This window comes from Diprion similis, chromosome 7, assembly GCF_021155765.1.
Source record: "Diprion similis isolate iyDipSimi1 chromosome 7, iyDipSimi1.1, whole genome shotgun sequence".
NCBI lineage: Eukaryota > Metazoa > Arthropoda > Insecta > Hymenoptera > Diprionidae > Diprion > Diprion similis.
This window is the reverse complement of record NC_060111.1, coordinates 6,830,654-6,852,689: the sequence shown is the minus strand read 5'-3', so window position 1 is coordinate 6,852,689 and position 22,036 is coordinate 6,830,654. Positions and strand designations below refer to the sequence as shown.

Genomic DNA, 22,036 nt, shown 5'->3' with positions numbered 1-22,036 from the left:
AAAAACGTAATTAGAGTAAGTAGTAGAAAAACTTTCAAAGAGTTCGTTTTTCCAAATATGAACATGTTTTTGTTGTTGAAATTTACTTGCTGAATTTAGAACAATCCTAAGGATTGAAGTGGGTATCGATTTTTCCCAAAAGTTCTTAAACGGAGTAACCTTACTAACCTCGATATCGTTTACACTGATTCTAACTCTCCATCAAGTTTCGCATCACCTCGAACTTCATCAGTACTCGTTCTTCTTTTACTCTCGCTCGCAAAACTTTTGTTGAAGAATTTTTCACGACCGTCATTCGGGTCGAGGCAGTAAAGCGAACATGGCTTAACGAATGTGGAAAGCAGGTTGTTCGATGGACTCTCTCTCTCTCTCTCTCTCTCTCTCTCTCTAACTTGGCAACTTCGAAGTTGGCGAAATGTAACCAGTGCCTCGTAACATCATCGATTCGCAATAGAGACATTCTTGCGTTGTTCTACTTGATATACATACATTTATTTATTTTTCTTTCTTACCTTCGGTACATATTTACTCGGAGTTCCAATTGCAAGACGATGGTGTATGGTGGCGGCTGCACAGATGTATGAGAGCCACGCTCTCTCTCTCTCTCTTTCTGTATGGCGGACGTTGCGGTATTTACTTTACTATTTTCAACGGAACGACGCAGTTTGTAGTTTCCTGAACCAAACCCATTCCTTATACAACCGTTACGTGCTGAGAATTCCCTCTCTTCGAGAGAAAGAGAAAGAGAAAGAGAAAGAAAAGGAGAGAGATTTGGTAGACTATGTTTCAATTTAGAACAAAGTTCGAGTATAATATATTAACGCTTTCTTCGTCCTTATAACAAACAAAGAATCAAAAAAATGATAAAATTTCTAGATGAAATCATAGTCATCTAGGCTCGGCGGGAAATTTCCGACCCCCTCGTCAACGGTATGGATTATAATTATTCGCATCCCTTGACACTCCTTACCTATAATAGGCGCGAATAAGCCACAACTAATGGACGATAAGTCTTCTGGGATAACCGGTAACACTAGGAAGTTATTTAATTATGCTTAAGGATGGCCAGTTCGGTCGTTAATTAATTGCGGAACATGTAAACCGGCGATGAATAATAAACAATTATTATCAGTCCAGAGCGCTGTTGGTATTTTGGTGCCTTTGTGAAATTGGCGCATTGAATCTGCATTCCAACTCGTTGGATATAACCACGACTTTTTGTATGCTGGATAATTTTCACAGGTGAATTTCAGGTTCGATAGATCGGAAGCTGAAATGTATTCTTACTCTTTGAACGGGATGATTGTTTTTAAACTTCGTATTTTTTCCTTTATACCCTCTTCAAGTTTATAATCCTGCAGACAACTCACAATCAGTTAGCGTCTCGTTTTATGAAATTTCCGCTCGCAGCGGCGGCCGACTCAGCCGAATTAAATGAACGAAAATAAAAAAGCAAGAAATGTACAGATCCGGTATTAAATCACTCTCAAGTATTTATCGAAACATTGATTCGATTCATCTCGCAACTCGTTTCCGCCGTGAGGTTCTCTTCCTGTTCAATAGACTGTAAATTATCATCCAGTAACTACTCGGGGAATATAAACGTCGATGAATTCACGTCGTTAATTTATACGAATATAAACTCTGACCCTGTTCATCAACCCTCTGAATATTTTATATTTTCTCCGCCTAAAGCGGTGGAAAGTTTTCTTTTTCAATTTCCCCCGCACCGTCTCAATTACCCGTAGAAGAAGAGTCTTTCATGCTGACATAGTCGCACGTGAAAAAGAAGTTTCGCTCTCGGAATAAGCAGAGAGTGAAGAGAGAAAAAAGGATATTGAAAAAGAAGAAGTTGAAGAAAATAAGAAGAAAAAGAAAACGAAAAAAAAAAAGAAGAAGAAACAACACCACCGTCGTCGGGGACATGACAAATAAAAAAAATAGTCAAGTGTTCGTTGAGGAGAAATATTCCATGTGGAAATAGTGTTTCTTCGGAAAAATAAATCCACTCGTATCCTATATATATATATATATATAATACTACACAAGAGGAAGGAAAAATTTATTTTTTTGAATATTCCACAAGTAAAACACAGCAGGTTACTACCTACACGTTATGTAATATAGGAACGGGATATAAAATATGTAAGGATATAAAACGAGGTTAAATTATACAGAGAGAAAAAAAAATCTACCAAGGAAAGAGGAAGTAACACGCTGCAGAGAAAACCTCGGGAGAAAAAAGGGGTTTTTAGAACTCGGTATACTATATATATATATATAGATCCTCCTCACCTTTCCATTCCTTCATTCCTTCTAATGTAACATGCGAGCGTCGTCTCGTCCTCCGTGAGATAAAATTTAATATTGTATTTCTCAATTTATTCTTAATGCCGGTAATCAGACCGGAGATTCGCCAATCTCTCACTCTCCCTCTCCCTCTCTCTCTCTCTCTGTCTCTTTCTCCCTTTCAAGCAAGGCGAGCGGCATTCTTCCCAAGTTTCAAATTGATAGCATTTAACTCTATGAGAGTTTATACATCCACCTAAGCGCCGGGTTATTTCTTACACCCGCCTTCGCATCCTACAAGCCGCCTTACTCAGACTGAGGCATGGCCAAAGTTTCTGAAATGAAAAAACTTCTTTCCATTGTGCGCCGGTCGTTTTGTGACCGGTTTTTTACGATGATTTCCAACAAATTAGCTATTGTTTTTCTTTCGTTTTTCTCCACCCCCCCTCCTCACTTTTTTTCCAACCGAAAACCGTCCCGAAGGAAAAAAGGGATGAAGAATATATCATTTTACAACGATCTAAACTTCACGTGACAATCGCCAGATTTTACGGCAATAAAAATTTTGGATTAACCTAAGATGACGGGGATTTTAATTATTTTTTTAATTATTTGAAAAGTTCCTTAAACTTTTCACTAGCTTCTTGTTTTATTCTAATTTAAATTAATTTTCATTACAATCACCATTTACTAAACTTGAATAATAGAAGTACAAGTTACCCGCTGACGCAACTCTTATACGATACGATAATAATGTGTAGGTACACCAGTCCACGTCCACAAAAATTTCTAATAGTCATCGTACGTTGTTCGGAAGTTGTTCTATCATATAGAAATATCATTCTAGTCGCGTGACACGTCTTGGTGGCATTTGTTTAATAACGAAAGCATAATAAATTAAAGTTAACGATAAGGAAAAATTTGAAAAGGGGTAGAGATGGTATTGCTTCGTCCGATTCAAATTGATGGTGCAGGTATAGATTTTTTTTTTTTTTTTTTTTTTTTTACGAACGAACTCATTATCAAACGGATATCTGAAATAGCATCATCTACAAAAGCAAGAAATAAAGAATAAGTCTTTTCACCTAGCGTGTGTGTACGTATTTTTCAATATTTTCCGGAAAAATCCGAAATAGTTATCAGCGTGTCAAGGCGGCAGTTCCGGTTTTTATAGGGTGCCCGTTCTCGTGCTCTCACAGTTCACAGTGTTTGACTATTTCGCCAGTTGACACCCAGAGGCGAGGATCTCAGGATCCACGGGGAATACCAATGGGTGTGTTTTCTCATTCAACGTCGTCGTGTGCACCAGATAGGTATGCAAAACACCCGGAGTCGCGAACCCGTACACCTATTGCGTTCCGGGTATCTAGACGAGGTGCCCGAGACTCCGCTAGTCGAAATATCCCTTTTCCATATCCTCGAGCATTGATAGTCGACGGGCATCAGCGCTACCTCAGACTGTAGACTAGATACAAGCGAATACCAAATCCTCTACTCCATTTTCCACCTCGCCATATGCATACATATACATATATACATATATATATATATATATATATATATATATATATTAGGATGGCGCAAAAAAACCGACTTTTTTTTTTTTTTTTATTCCTGAGTCTCGTGTGACAAAATGTTAGTTTTTAATGTTTCAAGAGCCCACTCCAAAGGACAGTTGAGAAAAAAAAAATTTTAAGAGGTCGCTCCATATTTTTTAAAACGTCAGAAATCGTCAAAAATTGTTTTTTTTTTAAATTTTTTTCTCGTTGCGGTATAATTTTATAGACAAAAAAAAAAAAATAAGTTTCCGAAAGTTTCGGTTCAAAATTTGAATTTTGAAAGGTCGCTCATAATTTTTTTTCAATTTTTTCGTGCATTTCTTTAGATCTTTTCGAGCGATCTTTTATTATTCATATTAAAATTTCATACATTTTTTTTCTTTAATTTAGTAAGAAAGAATCGATAACAATACACCACGACATGAATTAAAAATCAAACAAAATACTGAAAATATCATTTTTTTAATAAAATGTTTTGACGATTTTTGACATTTTAAAAAATTTGGAACGACCTCTTGAAATTTTTTTTTTAGTTGTCCTTTGGAGTGAGCTCTTAAAACATCAAAAACTAACATTTTGTCATACGAGTATAAAAAAAAAAAAACATTCGGTTTTTTGCGCCACTCTAATATATATATATAGCGCGAGTAGAAGCATGCTCTCTCTCTCTCTCTCTCTCTCTCTCCTTGCCTGACAGAAATCCTAATGAAACGTCGCTCTGGCCCAAACCGAATCCATCTTAACCCTGGTTTCACACGTCAATTAAAACCCTGAGAGACTCCGCGATATGAGCTCACTCTCTCTCCGCCTCTCTTTCTCTCTCTCTCTCTCTGACAGATGAGAAAATATACTACGGATCACCAGTCATGTTACCGTAATTACTTTGCTCCCGAGGACGTCACCGTTCTTCAGACCGAAGCGACAGTTCTCGGGGCTTTTTCGGAACTCGGTCGAACAACCGAGGAGCTGTCTGGCTCTTCAGCGTCGTTGGAAATATCGTGTTCCGGGTTCGGCTGTCATTTAACCGAAGCCAAAGTTCATCCTGACCTGAGAGTCTATTACTTCGAAAAATTCGGGTTTAAGTCACTTATGCTGACCTCAAATGACCCGAAGTGAATTCGACTGACTTGGAGTGGGATCAATTGTGTCACGTTGTGTTTCGTTATAAGTAATACCGGAGTATTGAAAAAGGTATCGCCATTCGGAAATTTTTTAATTATTCCAAAGTAGTTGAATTTTACAAAATATGAATGGGTATCTATATTCTACTATTACGACCACGTTGACTTCCGTGAACAGAATCCAAGCTCGCATCCAAGCCTAATCTGTATTAGTCAAGTTGAGTTTATCGCAGAAAACATGGGTTTGTGTTGTGTGTGGTTAGGGGTCGTTTATTAATTACTTAAGGGCCCCAAGGAGGGGGGGGGGGGGGGGGGTAAAAGTTATTCTTACGTAATATTTTACAAGTTGGAACGCGCGTGATAGACGTTTTTTATTGCGAAAAAAATGTTAGTGCAGCAACGTATCAGGAAATAAAAATCGCACAGAAAATTAAAGGGTAGTTTGAAAAACTATAAAAAAAAATTCCAATAAGACATTCTAAAAACTGTGAGTGTCTAGTTTTTCATTTTTAATATAAAATTTCACTTATACATTGTTATTTGTAAAAAATTTTACTTCATAATAAGTTTTTAAACGTCGTAAACGTGTTCATATTTACACATTTCAAATTATGAGTATTAGTACAACTGATCCTCTTCTAACGACATTTAATTGTAAAGGTAAACTGTAAGTAAAATCTTACGTAAGAAGTGGGAGGGGGAGTCCAAGAAATCTTATGCGTTCTTACATTGGGGTAGGGGAGGTTGAAAATGGCTAAAATCGTCCTTACGTAATTAATGAATGGGCCATACTGGAATATTTTCAAAGATTCTCACCATTCGGCAAGTTTGGATTCGTTCTGAAGCAGTTGTTTCCGCAAAATCTGAATGGGTACCGATATTCTACCATTACGACCAATCCTAAAATTGGTTAGAAAGTTGAACCTCGGTTGAGGTGGATATTTTTCGCACCCAGCTAGTGTGCAGATAGGAGGTAACACGTCGCCGCGATGCACCATCATCTCATATTCCGTTACCGTTACCGCGCACGTAGACGACTCACATCCCTCGACTACGTCTTGTTCACGGAATGGCATTACCCAAGTGATGGTTTATTTAAAGCCTCTTCCGAGCTTGAAACTGCTCCAACGTCAGGCTACGTGTTACGTTACGTTACGTTACGTTACGTTAGGTTAGGTTACGTTAAGTTAAGTTAAGTTAAGTTAAGGTAGGTTTTCACCTCAAAATCTGACTGGATTACCAAGCGGCCATTCTTATACGTGGGTGCATAAATCTCAACGATTCGTCGGCCTTATATTTTTTACCTCACGTGTCGCGCTGCTTACGTTGAATGAATAATTAACCTGCTTCTCTATACCTTATACCTCCGTGAGGTCCTCGAAGTGTATTCTTTCGTCTATCCATTTTACACCGAACCGAAGAGAGGATCTATATCCTCCGGTAGATCAGTTTTACGATCACCATTCGGCTCAGCGTATAGATCTCTTTATTAGCTGAACCTCGTGTGGTTTCGTTGCGTGTGTGTGTGTGTGTGTTTACATTGTGCGGTGTTTCCGCTTATCCTTCCTACCTGACCTCAAATAGGGATCTTCTTCCAAACTGTGACTCGAAGCAAGTGTCCTGCACATTCAAGAACGCCGCGGATCTTAGGTTCAGACATTTTATGACCGCAGACCTGCTGTGTTATAGAATCTGGCGCACCGTTAGAAGCGATCGACCTTTTCATTGGGAAAATTTGCGAAATTTATCAACTTCCCGCGTCACGCTCTCCTTACTCACTTAAAGTCTGGGAGAAAGAAGGGGTGGAAGCGACATCGCGTTACCCGAGTGAAACCTGATCCACCACCTACCCTGCAGTGACGAAGAGACGGGGAGTAAGGTACACGACCACGGTGAGAAATGGTACATCTTCTAGTTATTTATATTGTCTCTCTACTCCTGCGGCACGTAGATCCAAATTGCTCTTGTACCTTGAGCTCCCCGATGCGTCAAGATTCCCTCGCGATCGATGAACGAAAACTTTCATCGCAAGCTCATCGGTTGTAGTCGCTGATTATTATATAAACGGATTCTCCCGATTCTCTATGTAAATGAGAAAATTGATGTATTTAACAGTTAATTACGCTAACAGTAAAATACTGTTTTTTTTTTTTTTTTTTTTTTTTTGTTTCTCTTGGGTGCTGGTTTTTCAAATCTTTTTTTTACTACGAATTTCTCTGTACCAAATTACATAAATTTTCTTAACGGAAAAACTACTCCGAAATATTATACCCTTCAAGTTGATTCGCGATATCGTTCAGGTTAAGAAAATTTCTGATTTGTTTTCTCAAAAAACGGACATCTTATTTTTTCTCCATATTTCCATTCCATTAATCCGAGGTAAAAAAAAAAAAGTTTCAATAAACAATCGAAACTTTTTGTCAAAGGATACAAAAAATTCTCGTTTAATCTGCGTCTCAACAGCGCTACTTTTGCACATAGAATAATAAACTCTTGCAGTGTAACGTATAGACACAATATCGCTGTAACTATATGGCACGTGCACTCAAAGGGAGATTAATCTTAATGGAAATTGAGGAATAATTCACAAAAGCTATCACTCTCTACATGGGGATGCAATTATTCGTGCTCGATAGACAACGCAAGGTGTTGCATCCACATATGATGCAATTTTTTTGCGCTAACATACTAACATTTTATATCTGCATATATAAGTATACACTGTACATGTAACATACTTATTAACGTTGGATTTTACACGCAATTGAGTAGCGCGCACTCGTTAAATATGAAAATGATTGAACGTCGTTGGGAGAGAGAGAGAGAGAGAGAGAGATTATAATTATAATTATAATTACAATCTGCAGGCAGAAATTTAATCCAAGCCATCGGTAAAACGGATGTAATTCACAAGTGAATATCCCAAGACCGGGCCACGTGGTGCGGTGCAAGCCGTCCACCCTCGACAGAATTGCAATCAACCTCTCGTGGAAAACATTAGCGAAATGAATTAGCAGCCCGCGAGTCTCGCGGAAACGCGCGACTGGCTTTCCGGATATAACGCGCCGGATGTTTTGAAACGGCGGACGTGAACCCCGAGGGTTTCAAAAACAGAAGTTCGTTCTGTTGGTAATTAAGCTAGTTATCACAATACGAATATACTGAATCAGCAACAATAACAAAAACAACGTGTATTATACCGTTTTCAGGCTTTTTAGCTTTCTGCATATATATATATATATGTACACGTTTTTTTTTTTTTTTTTTTTGCAAATATGTAAACTTTCTGGTAGACAGAAAAAAATCGGAGAGCGAAATTAATCTTCGACTCGCTATTTTACCAGCTTTACGAGGTTAAAGTTAGTACCGTTTATAAAGGCTGAATGAAATGTTAAAACGAAAATCACTGTTTTTTTAATTATAAAACGAATTTTAAGTAGTTGCAAGTTTCCAAACATTCTCATTACCATCGATTTACGCTTACGAAATATTAACGATCTCAAGGTGCTTATGAAGACCCGTTCTACACCTCGAAAACGTGCGAATGTATAACTTCTATACCGCTCAAGCGATAAGAGTGAAACTTGGGCAATTAATGCCTTATTTTGGCAAAAAGTGGAGCGTCTTTGTACTTTTACAAAATCTGGAAAAAAAATTTACAGATTGGTTACCACCCACAGAAATTGGCCAAATTTTCACAGTTTCACTGAATGGATCGAACTATCCGGTATGATGCCACTCGGCGCTGATGAAACACACATTTTGAGCCCAGTTCTATGAGATTTGATGGTGAAATGACGAAATGGCAGCTGATCTGGTTTTCGATTACGAAGATCACCGAAATCTCATTTTGGTGACATTTGTTACCGACATTACGCGCATGCCGGTAATGTATGCGTGTAATGTCGGTAAAAAATTACCTGCATGCATGAAAGGTCGGTAACAAATGTCGCCAAAGTGAGATTTTGGTCTATTTCATAATCGAAAACCAGATTCGTTGCCATTTCGTCATTTCACCATCAAATCTCATGGGACTGGGCTTAAAATGTGTGTTTCATCACCGTCAAGTGGCATCATACCGGATAGTTTAATCCATTCAGTGCAACTGTGAAAATTTGGCCAATTTCTGTGGGTGGTAACCAATCTGTAAATTTTTTTTCAAAACTTTGAAAAACTAAAAAGACGCTCCACTTTTTACCAAAATAAGGCATTAACTGCCCAAGTTTCACTCCGATCGCTTGAGCGGTATAGGAGTTTTGCTTCCCCGCGTTTTCGAGGTGTACAACGCGTCTTATAAGCACCTTAACCCGAAACACCCATTGCGAAATTATCGTTACTGACTTAAGCCTCATCCAGCTTTCAGACTTCGCAGAGATCGTCGCGTGTCTAAACGTGTATCTACTTTATCCGTGAACGCGGAGAAGAATTACGTAAACATCAATCTCAGCAAGGGCTTTGTGTGAAAATTAACAATTTCAGATAGCTCAGAGGAAATGATAGGGTGCGCAGAAAAACGACGTAACCCGCTGGTCGTATATTTCAGAACTAAGGCTCCCTTTTATTTTCTCCGTCGCCTTTTCTCACACGCTCGAATCGCTTCGATTCCACATTATTTTCGATTCTTCAGCTCCTCGTCGTTCGGTGCTCGTAGATTTTTGATTTTGCACGGACAATTTGTTGCGTTTCAGACGTCGAAGTAAGCCCGAGAAACGAAATCGACCTCATCCCCCTCACTTTTCTCTGCACTTTCACCCACTGTTATATCCCAGCTTAATCCCCGTCAGTTTTTCCACCGATTTTCCCTTCTTCGGGTTCCCGTCCTCCTTCCACATAATCAATCAAGCGGTCACTGGAGGTGGCGAATATAACTGCCTCCAGATTTTCCTCTTCTTTATACCCTACCCTATACATTCTCGGACACGTCAACAACTGTAATCACCAGCAATCGTGATTTATCCCCGTCTATGTTCAACGATGACGTTGCGGAGATATTTTAAGCCCGAATCGCGTGCAGCGATTATTATAACAGCGACACGGAATTCTCTTTTAATTTACGATTAGATTACAGCTACGTGATATTTTGATTTTGAGGTCAGATTTTTATAAAGAATTATTTTCACCCATTATCATCATCATCATCATTTCGAACCCATGAAAATACGATGCATTATATATCTAGAAACATTTCGTCGATTTCTTTTATATTATAACCGAGGTTTGTACACGCGGGGAAAATCTGGAAAACCGGGAAAAATTTTATACAAAGTAGTGTCGATATTAAGGAAGTTTTAAACTGCTCTTAAAATTTTGTTTAGTTGCACCACTTCGTACCTTCTGTATATTACTTGATACCAAACTTTGTTTCGTTTTTTTCTTTCAAATAATCGCAGGCTGTTGTTTGTAAATTAATAATCAGACAGAAAGCGCCAAATTTCGAATTTTTTGGTGGAGAAACTTAAAGTAAAAAACTCAAACTTTGACAAAACATCAAAGGTTCGAAAGTTCCGAAAATGCAACATGCCGAAAGGGTACAACTCCGACAAGTCAAGGTTCCGGAAGTGCGAAAATTCAAAAATTCAAAAATCTCAGACATCAAAATTCTGAATCGTCGAACATTTTTAGTTACGCGCACTTCTCGCTTGATGAAATTTCATCACTTTGAGCTTTTTTTGATTTGGATTTTCGATATTATTACGTTCGGAATACTGATCATTCCGATTTTCGGTGTTTCTAATTTTTTGCATCCTCTCATCGAGTAAACTACGCTGTATGAGTACATTTTAATTTCCGGAATCTTCCACTATCGAAACTTTATTTATCGGAACTCTGCTCCACCGGAACTTTGCGGTTTCTTCAAAGTTTCATTTCTTTACTTCAAGTTTCGCCACCAAATTATTCCGAATTAGTCGTTTTCGCAACTTTACAAATTCGGAACTTCAACCTGACTCCATTCTGAATCGAACCATATAGGGTATACGTGTGTATCCCTTCAACTACAAGGACGAAACCAAAGAGGAAGAAAACCAAAAAGTACCTTGCGATCATGGGAAACTCACGTCACATATTTTCGATACATGATCTATCCCTCCCTGCATCGATCGGCGAACACTAGAAAAAATGGAATCCTCAAACATCCGGAGAAGTGCAAACATTGAGAAAGCACGTTCGTTTTTTATTCCTGGTTATACAATATAAACAAAGCATACTCACGTGCATATATATTACACACACACGCACACACACACAAAATAAATAAAAAAAATGGGCAAACATTGATCCTCTTTCCACTCACCGCGAAAAGTCGATTGCGGCTCCGTCTCTCACCGCATGTTTGCTCGAAAATTCACCCCTTGACCCGCAGCAAACTTCGCACGTTTTCCGAAGCCTGTACAACGCCGTTTGCGATACAATCCTGAAGGGTGAAAAATAACGTGGAGTTAAACGAGAGGAAACGAATGAGAGGAAAGCAAAACCAACTGGAACCGCTTGCTGATTAAGTATATTCGATCCGTATAATTAAGGGGTCGATACTTTAATAACGCAGTAATAAATTGTGATCGATTGTGATCCACGGGAGGCACAACGGCACAGCAGCGTTGTGATCGAACGGTAAAGTTTTTACTAAACAAACGTAATATCATGCTGGATATAATATCACCTCATTTTCACCGAGCTTAATTTCGCTACTTAAGTTTTTCCATTAAAAATTTTATATTCTGCTTAATTTTGAATATTTTAGACCACACTGTATAACTATCAAGGTTTTATTCGACTTTGTTAAATAACTTAACGCCGGGAATTTTATCGGAAAGAGAGGAGAAATGGAAAATTTTTTATTGCTAAAATATAAAGTACGATCATATTACTTTAAATTCGATATATATATATATATGTGTTCTGAATTTTTTTCCGAACTCCTCCAGTATGTAATTATGGTAATTTTTTACCATAGCGTGTGGGAAAAAAATTTGTTATTTAAATTTCAAAACACCATACAGGGTAGCTCAGCGTAATTATTGTACATTTAGGTATGTAAAATTCAATCTGTATACATAGGTATTATTATACCTTGTACAAATTAACTTTTCGTTAATTTTGCAGTTGTTCTTCTTTGTCGATTCCGAATAATAATGCTAATATTTACCCGCTGTATGTACGTATGTGTGTCCATATATATATATATTAGGGTGGCGCAAAAAAACCGACTATTTTTTTTTTTTTTTTTTTTTTTTTGATTCTCGTGTGACAAAATGTTAGTTTTTGATGTTTTCAGAGCCCACTCCAAAGGACAGCTCAAAAAAACAAATTTAAGAGGTCGCTCCAAATTTTTTAAAATGTCAAAAATTGTCAAAAAATTGAATTAAAAAAATTATGTTTTCAGTATTTTGTTTGATTTTTAATTCATGTCGTGGTGTATTGTTATCGATTCATTCTTACTAAATTAAAGAAAAACAATTTATGAAATTTCAATATGAATATTAAAAGGTCGCTCGAAAAGATCTAAAGAAATTCACCAAAAAATTGAAAAAAAATTATGACCGATCTTTCAAACTTCAAATTTTGAACTGAAACTTTCGGAAACTTATTTTTTTTTTTGTCTATAAAATTATACCGTAACGAGAAAAAAATTTAAAAAAAAACATCGTTTTTTGACGATTTCTGACGTTTTAAAAAATGTGGAGCGACCTCTTAAAAAAATTTTTTTTTACTGCTAACATAAATGAATTTTTTTCACCGAACTCTAGTAATATACCTGATACGCCTGATGCATCCGCGATTCGCACGTAAAATGAATGAGACGAGAATCCGTGTCACGAGATAAATACTGACAATGAATGTTGGTAGAAGAGGCAGAAAGAAAAAGTGGTGTAAAAACAAATGGGAAAAAACGAAACCAACCGACATTCCTCGGCGCTTCTCTTTTCCGATTTCCCAATGATCGTAGACGCTCCTCGACACACAGACATCCCGTGATACTGTAGATAAAAAGCACGGCTTTTACCGTGATTTGATCCCCCAACTCGTCCTCGTGATGCACCCCTGACACCCGACACCTGACTGCCTGCCTTTAGCCATTTCTCTCCCGCTCTGCAGGGACTTAACCCTTTGAGTCATGCGGTGGTAAGAATTCTTACCAACTATTTTATATCCGTTTTTTGGATATCTCGAAAACTTTTCAATATATTTCTTTGCGGTATTTTGCTATTTCTGAGAATGCTGATGAGTTTTTTTTTAATACTTTATAGTAATTATTGCGATAAGATGTAAATTGTTATTGTTAGAAACAAATTGATCGAAAGAAATCGTGACAAAGTCACCCCGCAACACATACCTACACATGTTTTACATGGGTTGTAAGTTTTTGGGATCGCTGATTACGGATATGAAATCGGATTTTAAGATCCAATATGGCGGACGAGAATTTGAAATTCAATATAGTCCGGAGCAAAAACTCTGCCGAGGGGCTTTTGAGAACGCTGCATGATTACTAATCTGAAATCAGATTTTGAAAATTCAGTATCACGAATCTAATCAGCGCGGCCCCGAAAACTCACGCATAAGAGTTTTTGAAAAAAATTTGAATTGAAAAAAAAAAAAACCATACGCAGCGAACGAGACAGAATATATACAAAAACATTGTGTCCAAATTTGATAAAAATTGGTCGTATCAGTGACTAATTATCGACCCTTTGTTGATCATTCTTTTTTCTGTTTACCCCTACCTGCTACGTAATTCGTTGCTCGAATTAGGTACACACCAGATAAATCCCAAAACGAGCCGCGCACTTCGATTCTTAAGCCCTGAAAGGCGTTTCGTGTTGCTCCCGTCGAGGGGAAACCGCCTTATCTTCCTCCCGACTGTCCAGACTATTTATTCCCTAAGGATAAGAGTGACTCTCCACTGGCCACCAGCAGGATACGCCGATAGACGTGAGGATCCGGCACTTTTTTTTCAACTTCTCTTTGTCACACGAGTGCTTTTCAAACGAACCGACAATGGACCGAGCGGCACCAATTTCCTTGTTTTTGTGGCCGAACCGATTTTCCACGAGCGGGCAATTGAGATTAAAAAAAAAGGGGCAGGGGGAGAGGGGTGGGGCGATGAAAATCTAAAGAAAAAGGATAAAAGGAAATTGGAACAAAAGAATGGCGAATATGGCTTTCAATTTGGAACTGCGAGTATTTTTTTCACCCGACCGGATCGCCTTCGCTGCCGTAGTTTGTCTGACCGTACTTTTACTTCTTCTACTGTGGTTTTTACTCCACTAGCCGCACATACAATTCCGTTTTTGTACCGATATTAAACACCGCAGAAATTATTCCGTAGGTAAATTAATCAGGGAAAATGTGGAAATATCAAGGAATTAAAAAGTGTTATGGAAAACCTGGAATTTTTAAGGGATTTGTAATTTGGTAATGGAAAAAACTGAAACTGATCAGTCTTCTTGTTCATGGGAATTAGAAATGATTTTTTTCACAAAACAAGTTTACTTTTTTTCCCATCGAGAAAACAAATTGGCTTGAACTGACTTTTTTGCACGTTATATTTTTTTTCGATCCGTATTGAATTTTAACCGACTATAGAGGTAATAAACTGAATGATTCAGGTTTTAGTAACATAATAGAATTGGGAAAATGTCAGGGAATACTAGGTTTTAGGTCCTTAAAAAGCTGGAAATGTCATAAAAAAAAATTTTAACACATTTATTACATTAAATATTTAACAAATTATCGTATTTTTAAGCTGTAAAAATCTTTTTGATTATAAAAAACTATAAGCTACTGAAATTATGAATATAAAACCTTACTAGATATCGATGTATCATTTGAAATCCTTTCAAAATTGCTAAAAATCTATGCCGTAAAATCGCTTTTGGAATTGACATAAAATGTTTTCGAAACATCGGTGAAACGGCTTTTGACACGAATTATTTATTTCTTTTTTTCTCATAGATTCTAAGGAAACAAATAAATCCTTACAATTTTGTAATCGTTAAATTTAAATTCTGATCTATCAGAGTAAAAATCGTAGAATATTCAGCCTCAAGTTAATTCCACATGAAACAATGCAAAAAATTTAAAATCATCTCGCGTGTATTTTATATTCTTAAACCTTTCACGTGGCCCGTATTTTTGCGTTTTCATTTACTTTAATCAACTTCCATTAGCCTCATTTTCCCAAGCATGATACACGGCTTATATCCGTGGCCGTCAGGAGCAGCTTGGCATGTCGAACTGAGACAAACACCCGGAGGGCTGCTACAGATTCGCCACAAAAAAAAAAAAAATAATAAATAAGTCGCGAAATGTGCTTGGAAAATGTGCCTGTTTCTCTGCGGAAATTTGGAATAACGGCAAGGAACGAGCGAGATAAAAGCGTGAGTGACGGTAGTTGAAAGCGATCCCTGAATCAAAACGGAAACAAATTGGAAAACGGTTCGAATTCTCCATTCCATAAAATACGACAGGTATTTTTCCCCGATACTGCTAGCCTCTCTCTCTCTCTCTCTCTCTCTCTCTCTCTCTCTCTCTCTCTCTTTTTTTCTCTCTCTGGATATGTGTTTTTTATACCGCATTTTTCCTCATAACAGTCCACCGTTCTCGTTATACATACATATATTTACGTAACAGTATCTCTTCCTCTGGCTTGTCTCCTATAAACTTTTTTCCCTGACAACGACGAAGATGGCGAATATCCTCCTGAATCTGTTTTAAATTTCAAATTCTAAAAACAAGTATATATGTATACCTACGCTACTTTATTACGTAATTCTGAAAGCTTTGTCCAGCTGCCGTTAGCTTTCCGGTCATTTTCATACGTGGATGTACACACCAGGGTCTTCCGTCTGAACCGCGTGACGATAAGCAAGCAAAAGATTGAAGAGAAAAAAAAGAACCCGTGGAAACCACTTTTGCCAAATAAACCTGCAAATCGTCATTCCGATTGTATAATATAATGAAATTTTTATTACTATCGTATTGTTTCGTTACGAGAAACTGTTTAATTTTTATTTTTATTTTCCTTTCTTTCTTTCTCAACCATTATTTCATAAAAAGACAGTTTCACGACCCCGTGCTCCAACTTTGTTCTATAAGGTTTTTTATTCCAAATTTACGATATACCTCGGAAAAGAAATAGAAAAAAAAAATAAAAATAAAATAAAATAATGAAATGCGTTATATTGTATATCCGGAATGGAATATATTTTACCCCGTCGAAACATTTTATAGGAAGAGACAAACTGCTGCAGCTTATTTCACTACATATGCGAATTGGAACTTTGAAATATTTAAACACCGATCCTCCCGAATTTTGAACAAAAGAGGATGAACATTACGAGCTTTGAGAGATCCTTTTCTTCTTCTGAGAGAGAGATTTCGGGGACGCAGGGAAACCGAAACAAAGCGGATCTCTCCCACAGGCATTGCATTCGTCCGTAAAAAATCGAAGACGACGCTATGCTATATTCTTTTCTATCCCCCCCCCCCCCCTTCGCCCCTAAAAAAAAAATCTTTTTGGCTCGCGGCGGGCAGTCGACGTTCTTAATGCACGGCGCTACGTCATGCCGTTTCAATTTATATCCCCGGTTCCGGTCGTGCAAGAAATTACTCGATATCATATTTTTTGGCGAGCCTCTGAAACCAGCCACGCGTACTTAGGCAATGGGGAAACCACAACCGTATCCCTTATAACGAGAGTCTCGTTCCCCGTCAATTCGGGGATTTTTCACAAGCCGTGTTTATCAAGTTTACTACTCTAATCGACTGATCCGATTTATATTGCTCTAATCCCTCGTCACGATATCCGCTTGGATAGACTAAACGGTTTTTCTCGATATACGGATTATAGGTGTGTGGCTTAACTGCACCGAAAGACAGTTCATTTCTCAGCGACAAGGTTGAAGTTCCGAGTCTAACAAGTTCCAAACTTCAAAAGTTCCGAATTTGAATAGTTCCAAACTCCAAAAGTTCCGGATTTGAAAAGTTCCAAACTTCAAAAGTTCCGAACTTGAAAAACTGTGAATTTGAAAAGTTACAGTAACGGTTGAAATAATTTTGCAAGCGCACCATCGTCGAATTTTCTCAACAACTACAAGAAAATAATAATACGAGTAACTGTTATAAAAACAAGGTACGCTGGACGTCACATCTACTAGTTTTAACCCCATACCAATAACTATATTTTTCCACTATGATAAAAAATGAAAACAATTGCCGAATGATCAGCAACCAATAACAAGAAATTTTTATCGATAAATCATTCGATTTTGACTGAAAAAATAATAAAGAATTTATATCTGTACACGATCTTTATTTCACGCGGATTTTAAAATTATCTGAAAAAATCTGAAAGCGTCGTGGATAATTTCAGATTTCAATCCCCGTGATCGGCTCACATTCATCGTGCAGTGTTATTTCTCCGTTTCGTTTTACTGAATTTTTCTTCTTTTTTTCTCTTTCTCCACACCCTCCTCCTCTTTCTCTGCAAAACTATTTTTCAATTTCCCACGATGAAATTGAATCGCTTGAGCTCGATGTCCTCGAGCCTTATTCAAAACCAACCCTGCACCATGCATGCAGCTCCGGGGTTGGAAAAACAGTCGTCGTTTTACTCTCTCACTCTGCGCTCGGAGAGTTAATTGTTAGCAGAGATTCAGCAAAGCTCATTAACGCGAGTCTGCCGACTGCGGCTAACCGACTAGAACTGTAACGCAGCCTCCCCCCCCCTCCCCCCTCCCCCCACACCTCGCTAGAAACGCTAATAAGGGACAATTTTAATCTATAATTTGACGACAAAGTGATCCTCAGAAATACGTGGGTATAATTACGTTCGTAAGCTAAGAGTATCCCTTTAGAGATACAAAAATAGAAAATATATCTGTAACGATAAACAAAAGCTTCGCGACGTCAATGTTTCGTATAATCGAAATGTGATTAAAATCCATATCACATAAATGCAGGCTTATTTTATTTAGAATACTTTACTTATATACTTTCTTAAAAATTAAACGAATCTATAATTTTATTAGGGTCTTCGAAAACGTGTCTTTTTTCCACTCTTACCCTCTCAAATGTTAGTCCTTCGTGAAAAAAACTCCTCCCTGAAGATTATCTCAGGTCTGACAGGCTGCTGTTTTAATTTCTATATCCCATTCATTTACCAAAATTTGACAAATTTGAATTTTTATTGAAAGTTAAGATACTCGTAAACTGTTAAATATTTTTCAAATTCCTCAAGCCTTCCAAACATATCTATTACAAAGAGCGTACTTATCACAATTAGAACACGCATCGAAATCATTAGAAAACTATTTTGCTACCATGTCCTAATAAAAATATTTGTAAACCTTTTCCGCGTTTTTAAGCATTTCGAAAAGGAACATCGATATCTAAAAAAGCGTCCCTTTATCAGTATTTTCTATTTACATACGTAAAATTTTTTACTTTTTACTGATGAAAAATACTCAACTTGGGATCATCTATCAACAAGATTGGTAAAATTGTTAGTTTCTCTCTTTTTCAAACCACCCCCTTAATTCCTCGGCTCATCCCTTTCACTCTGTCTTCAATCAAATCGAGCATCGACGTTGATCCGCCCCTCAAATTTCGATTCTCCTCTTCCAGGTCCGCAGAAGAGATCCTAACCATGCTCCTCGAGGCGAGCGAGGAGGGGGCCGGGGGCAGCAGGGACGGGGGTCGAGTTGTCTGGAGCGTGCGATACGAGCTCGAGGGCGAAGATGAGGACGGATCCCCGTCTGGGTCAAGCCAGCACCACCACAATATCGACCGAAGGAAACTCCAGGCTCGTCTCGAAATCCAGAAGGACGATATCCAGGCGGTTTTGCCAATCTCTAAGGTAAGGTAATCGATCACGCCTCGTACTTACGTACCAAAAACATTTATAATCTTATCGATCTAAAATCACTTCCATAGAAAATTCTCGATCATAGAAATTTTCCGTCAAAACTCGGACTTTTTTTTTTTTTTTTTTTTTTTTTTTTTTGCGAAAAAAAATTATACGAGAACAAAAATTGACGATATTCGGGTTCGATGGTGCAATTATTTTTCATAAAAAATTGTTGTTTTTTTTTTTTATAATTGTATGTAGAAACCGGTAATTTTTTTTCCAAAATTCTCCACGAGTTGTTTGAGAAAAAAAAAAAAAAAAAGGAATCTATCTTGTCCGTTAACGAAAATTGTATAATTTTTCATAGAAATATATTTGTAATTTTTTTTTTCATAGAAAAGACAAAGATTTTCAACAATTTTTCCACAACGTTGTACGATTTTTGAATTGAAATTTTTCGTACGATATTCGAATATTGCCTACAATTTTAAACGGTCTACGTTTTATCGGAGCTTGGCGTAGAAATTATTTTCAGATAATATATTTTGTAAAACCTCGCAGTTTTGCGCAGTAATTAATAAGAAAATAAAGAAGGGCGAAGGGATGGACTGCAAGGGTAACTTGCTTCAGCATCAGCTTACCGCACCTTCTTCACCCTAATATCAAGACCCGTAATAACTACTCCTCCGTGTATATTTACGATTTCCGTATAATGACTATATCGTGGCAGCGGCTGCAAGCTCACTGCAAGCTCACCGGCTGTGGTCGGTCCTGCAATCCCTCGTCGCTGTTCCCCGATATTTATTGAGCGGAAATAAAACAAATTGAGCGCAGCCGTGGAGGGGGAGAATTTGAAATTTGAAACTTTGAAAAAAAAAACGCTCCTTTTTTTAATTGTTTTTTTCTCTGTTTTTTTTTTTTTTTCCTCTACGATATCTAAACCTTGAAAAGAAACCGGCTTTGCCACAGCGTTCGTGATTAAAAATACAAGAACATCGTACCTGTAATAAAATGATAATCGACGAACGAAACTGGGATGAAAATCGACGACAAACCCTTGGGGGGGGGGGGGGGGGGGGGGGGGAAATAAAAATTCACCCCATTTAAAGGTACAATTGACGAATCGAACAAAAGCGAGGAGATAAAAAAAAAGAGAGAGAGAGAAAAAAAAAGAGCCGAATACGCGTTGCGAAAATCCTCGATTCGCCGTTCGCTTATCCGGAAGCCGGTGTTTATCGAGCGTCTATGCAGATTTCACCCCCTTTTGTCTACTCCGCCTATAAAAGCGGCGAAAAAGTAAAAAAGAAATAATAAAACAAATCAGAGAAAGCAAGAAAAAAAAATAAGGAAAAAAGAAAAACACCCAAAGAAAGAGGGGGAGGAGGGGGGGGGGTGGAGGAGGAGGAGGAGGAGTTAAAAAAACAAAATAAAAGCAGGAGCAAAGAAAGGACAAAAAATCCCCCGACATCGATAAAAGGGGGCTTGGTTAGGGTAGGAGGGAAGCCCGAAATATCCTGCAGGCTTAACCGAAACGAGTTTCCGAATACCTCGGGGGAACTTAGTCAGGCTTTGGCTGCTGCACTATCTCGAACTTCGATCTTATTTCTACATAATATATACATATATATATATATACACGCGAAGCTTTTTTGGGGGAGAAAAAGATCCAAGTTTTCCTCTCCCTTCACAGATGATTTTACATCCATTTTTATAGGCCCACCACGTAACCGCTGTTTCACAGTCGATATAGTATACATAAATATGTATATGCTTGTATGTGTGTATACTAGGGTGGCGCAAAAAAACCGACTATTTTTTTTTTTTTCTAGTCTCGTGTGACAAAATGTTAGTTTTTGATGTTTTAAAAGCCTACTCCAAAGAACAGGTGAAAAAAAATTTTTTAAGAGGTCGCTACACATTTTTCAAAACGTCAGAAATTTTCAAAAATCGGTTTTTTTTTCTCGTTACGGTATAACCTTATAGACAAAAAAAAAAAAATAAGTTTCCGAAAGTATCAGTTCAAAATTTGAATTTTGAAAGGTCGCTCATAATTTTTTTTCAATTTTTTAGTGCATTTCTTTAGATATTTTCGAGCGACCTTTTAATATTCATATTAAAATTTCATACATTTTTTTTCTTCAATTTAGTAAGAAAGAATCGATAACAATACACCACGACATGAATTAAAAATCAAACAAAATACTGAAAATATAATTTTTTTAATTTGACTTTATGACGATTTTTGACTTTTAAAAAAATTTGGAGCGACCTCTTAAAATTGTTTTTTTTTTGAGCTGTCCTTTGGAGTGAGCTCTTAAAACATCAAAAACTAACATTTTGTCACACGTGACTCGAAAAAAAAAAAAAATAGTCGGTTTTTTTGCGCCACCCTAATGTATACAGGTACTATCGTTGACGCGAAATCGCAATCTTGGAGAAATTCCAAACTAATAAAATAATAATAATAAGAACAACAAAAACACCAATGACGATTATAATAATAACTAAGAAAAAGGTATTTCGCTCTTCTTTGTTGTTGTCATCACTTTTACTACCTAATTCTACATTCGGGGTAAATCTACAAAAGTTTGTGTATATAAATTGAATAAAATTTATTGAAATTGAAAAACAAATTTTTTCATCGCCATAGAGTTAAACAAATTCTTATATTCTTCGTGCCTTTGGCGATCTGTCTGGCTGACGACGCAGTGCATAGTTAGAATATAGTTTCAGCGCTAATCACCAGGGGGCAGGCGGGTGTCGCTTGAAGCCATGATAACCTCGAGCGCGCGAATTTCGGCAGATAAGTTTCGGCAGTGAGCGAGTACGGACGAGGGGACATTGGCGCTTGTTTCATAACCCGCCGTATATTTGAAACCTTGTCCACTCGATCCTCCTCGAATTCTCACCCTATCAGGTATAATTCAATAAAACATAATATATATTAAATTTCAAACAATATCTCGTGTGTTTAACCCTCTTCGCGTTCAACGTGAATAAATCGTTTTTTTTTTGTTTCACCAATACGACTCGTTAACTTTATGTATACACATTGTATGTGTCTAAAAAAATTCCTTGTTTCTAATCAAATGAACTTTCTGTTAATATTCCATTTTCTTTCTCCTCCCAACGAAAAATATTTGTGCACTTGCACTTTGGCACGAAGGTGAACAAAACTTTGTCTACCTTAAACACATTTTCGTTCCAGATTCAACGAC

The 22,036-nt window shown here is 37.4% G+C and overlaps 1 protein-coding gene across 2 annotated transcripts in view; it reads left to right on the top strand.

Annotated features, from left to right (window-relative positions):
* Nucleotides 1-22,036, top strand: part of LOC124408115 (transmembrane protein 132E) — a 186,957-nt gene that overhangs the window by 135,633 nt on the left and 29,288 nt on the right. For both annotated transcript variants that reach the window (XM_046884824.1, XM_046884823.1), the window contains exon 4: nucleotides 18,596-18,827. In XM_046884824.1, coding sequence (XP_046740780.1) covers nucleotides 18,596-18,827 — 232 coding nt within the window. The remainder of the gene's footprint in view (nucleotides 1-18,595; nucleotides 18,828-22,036) is intronic.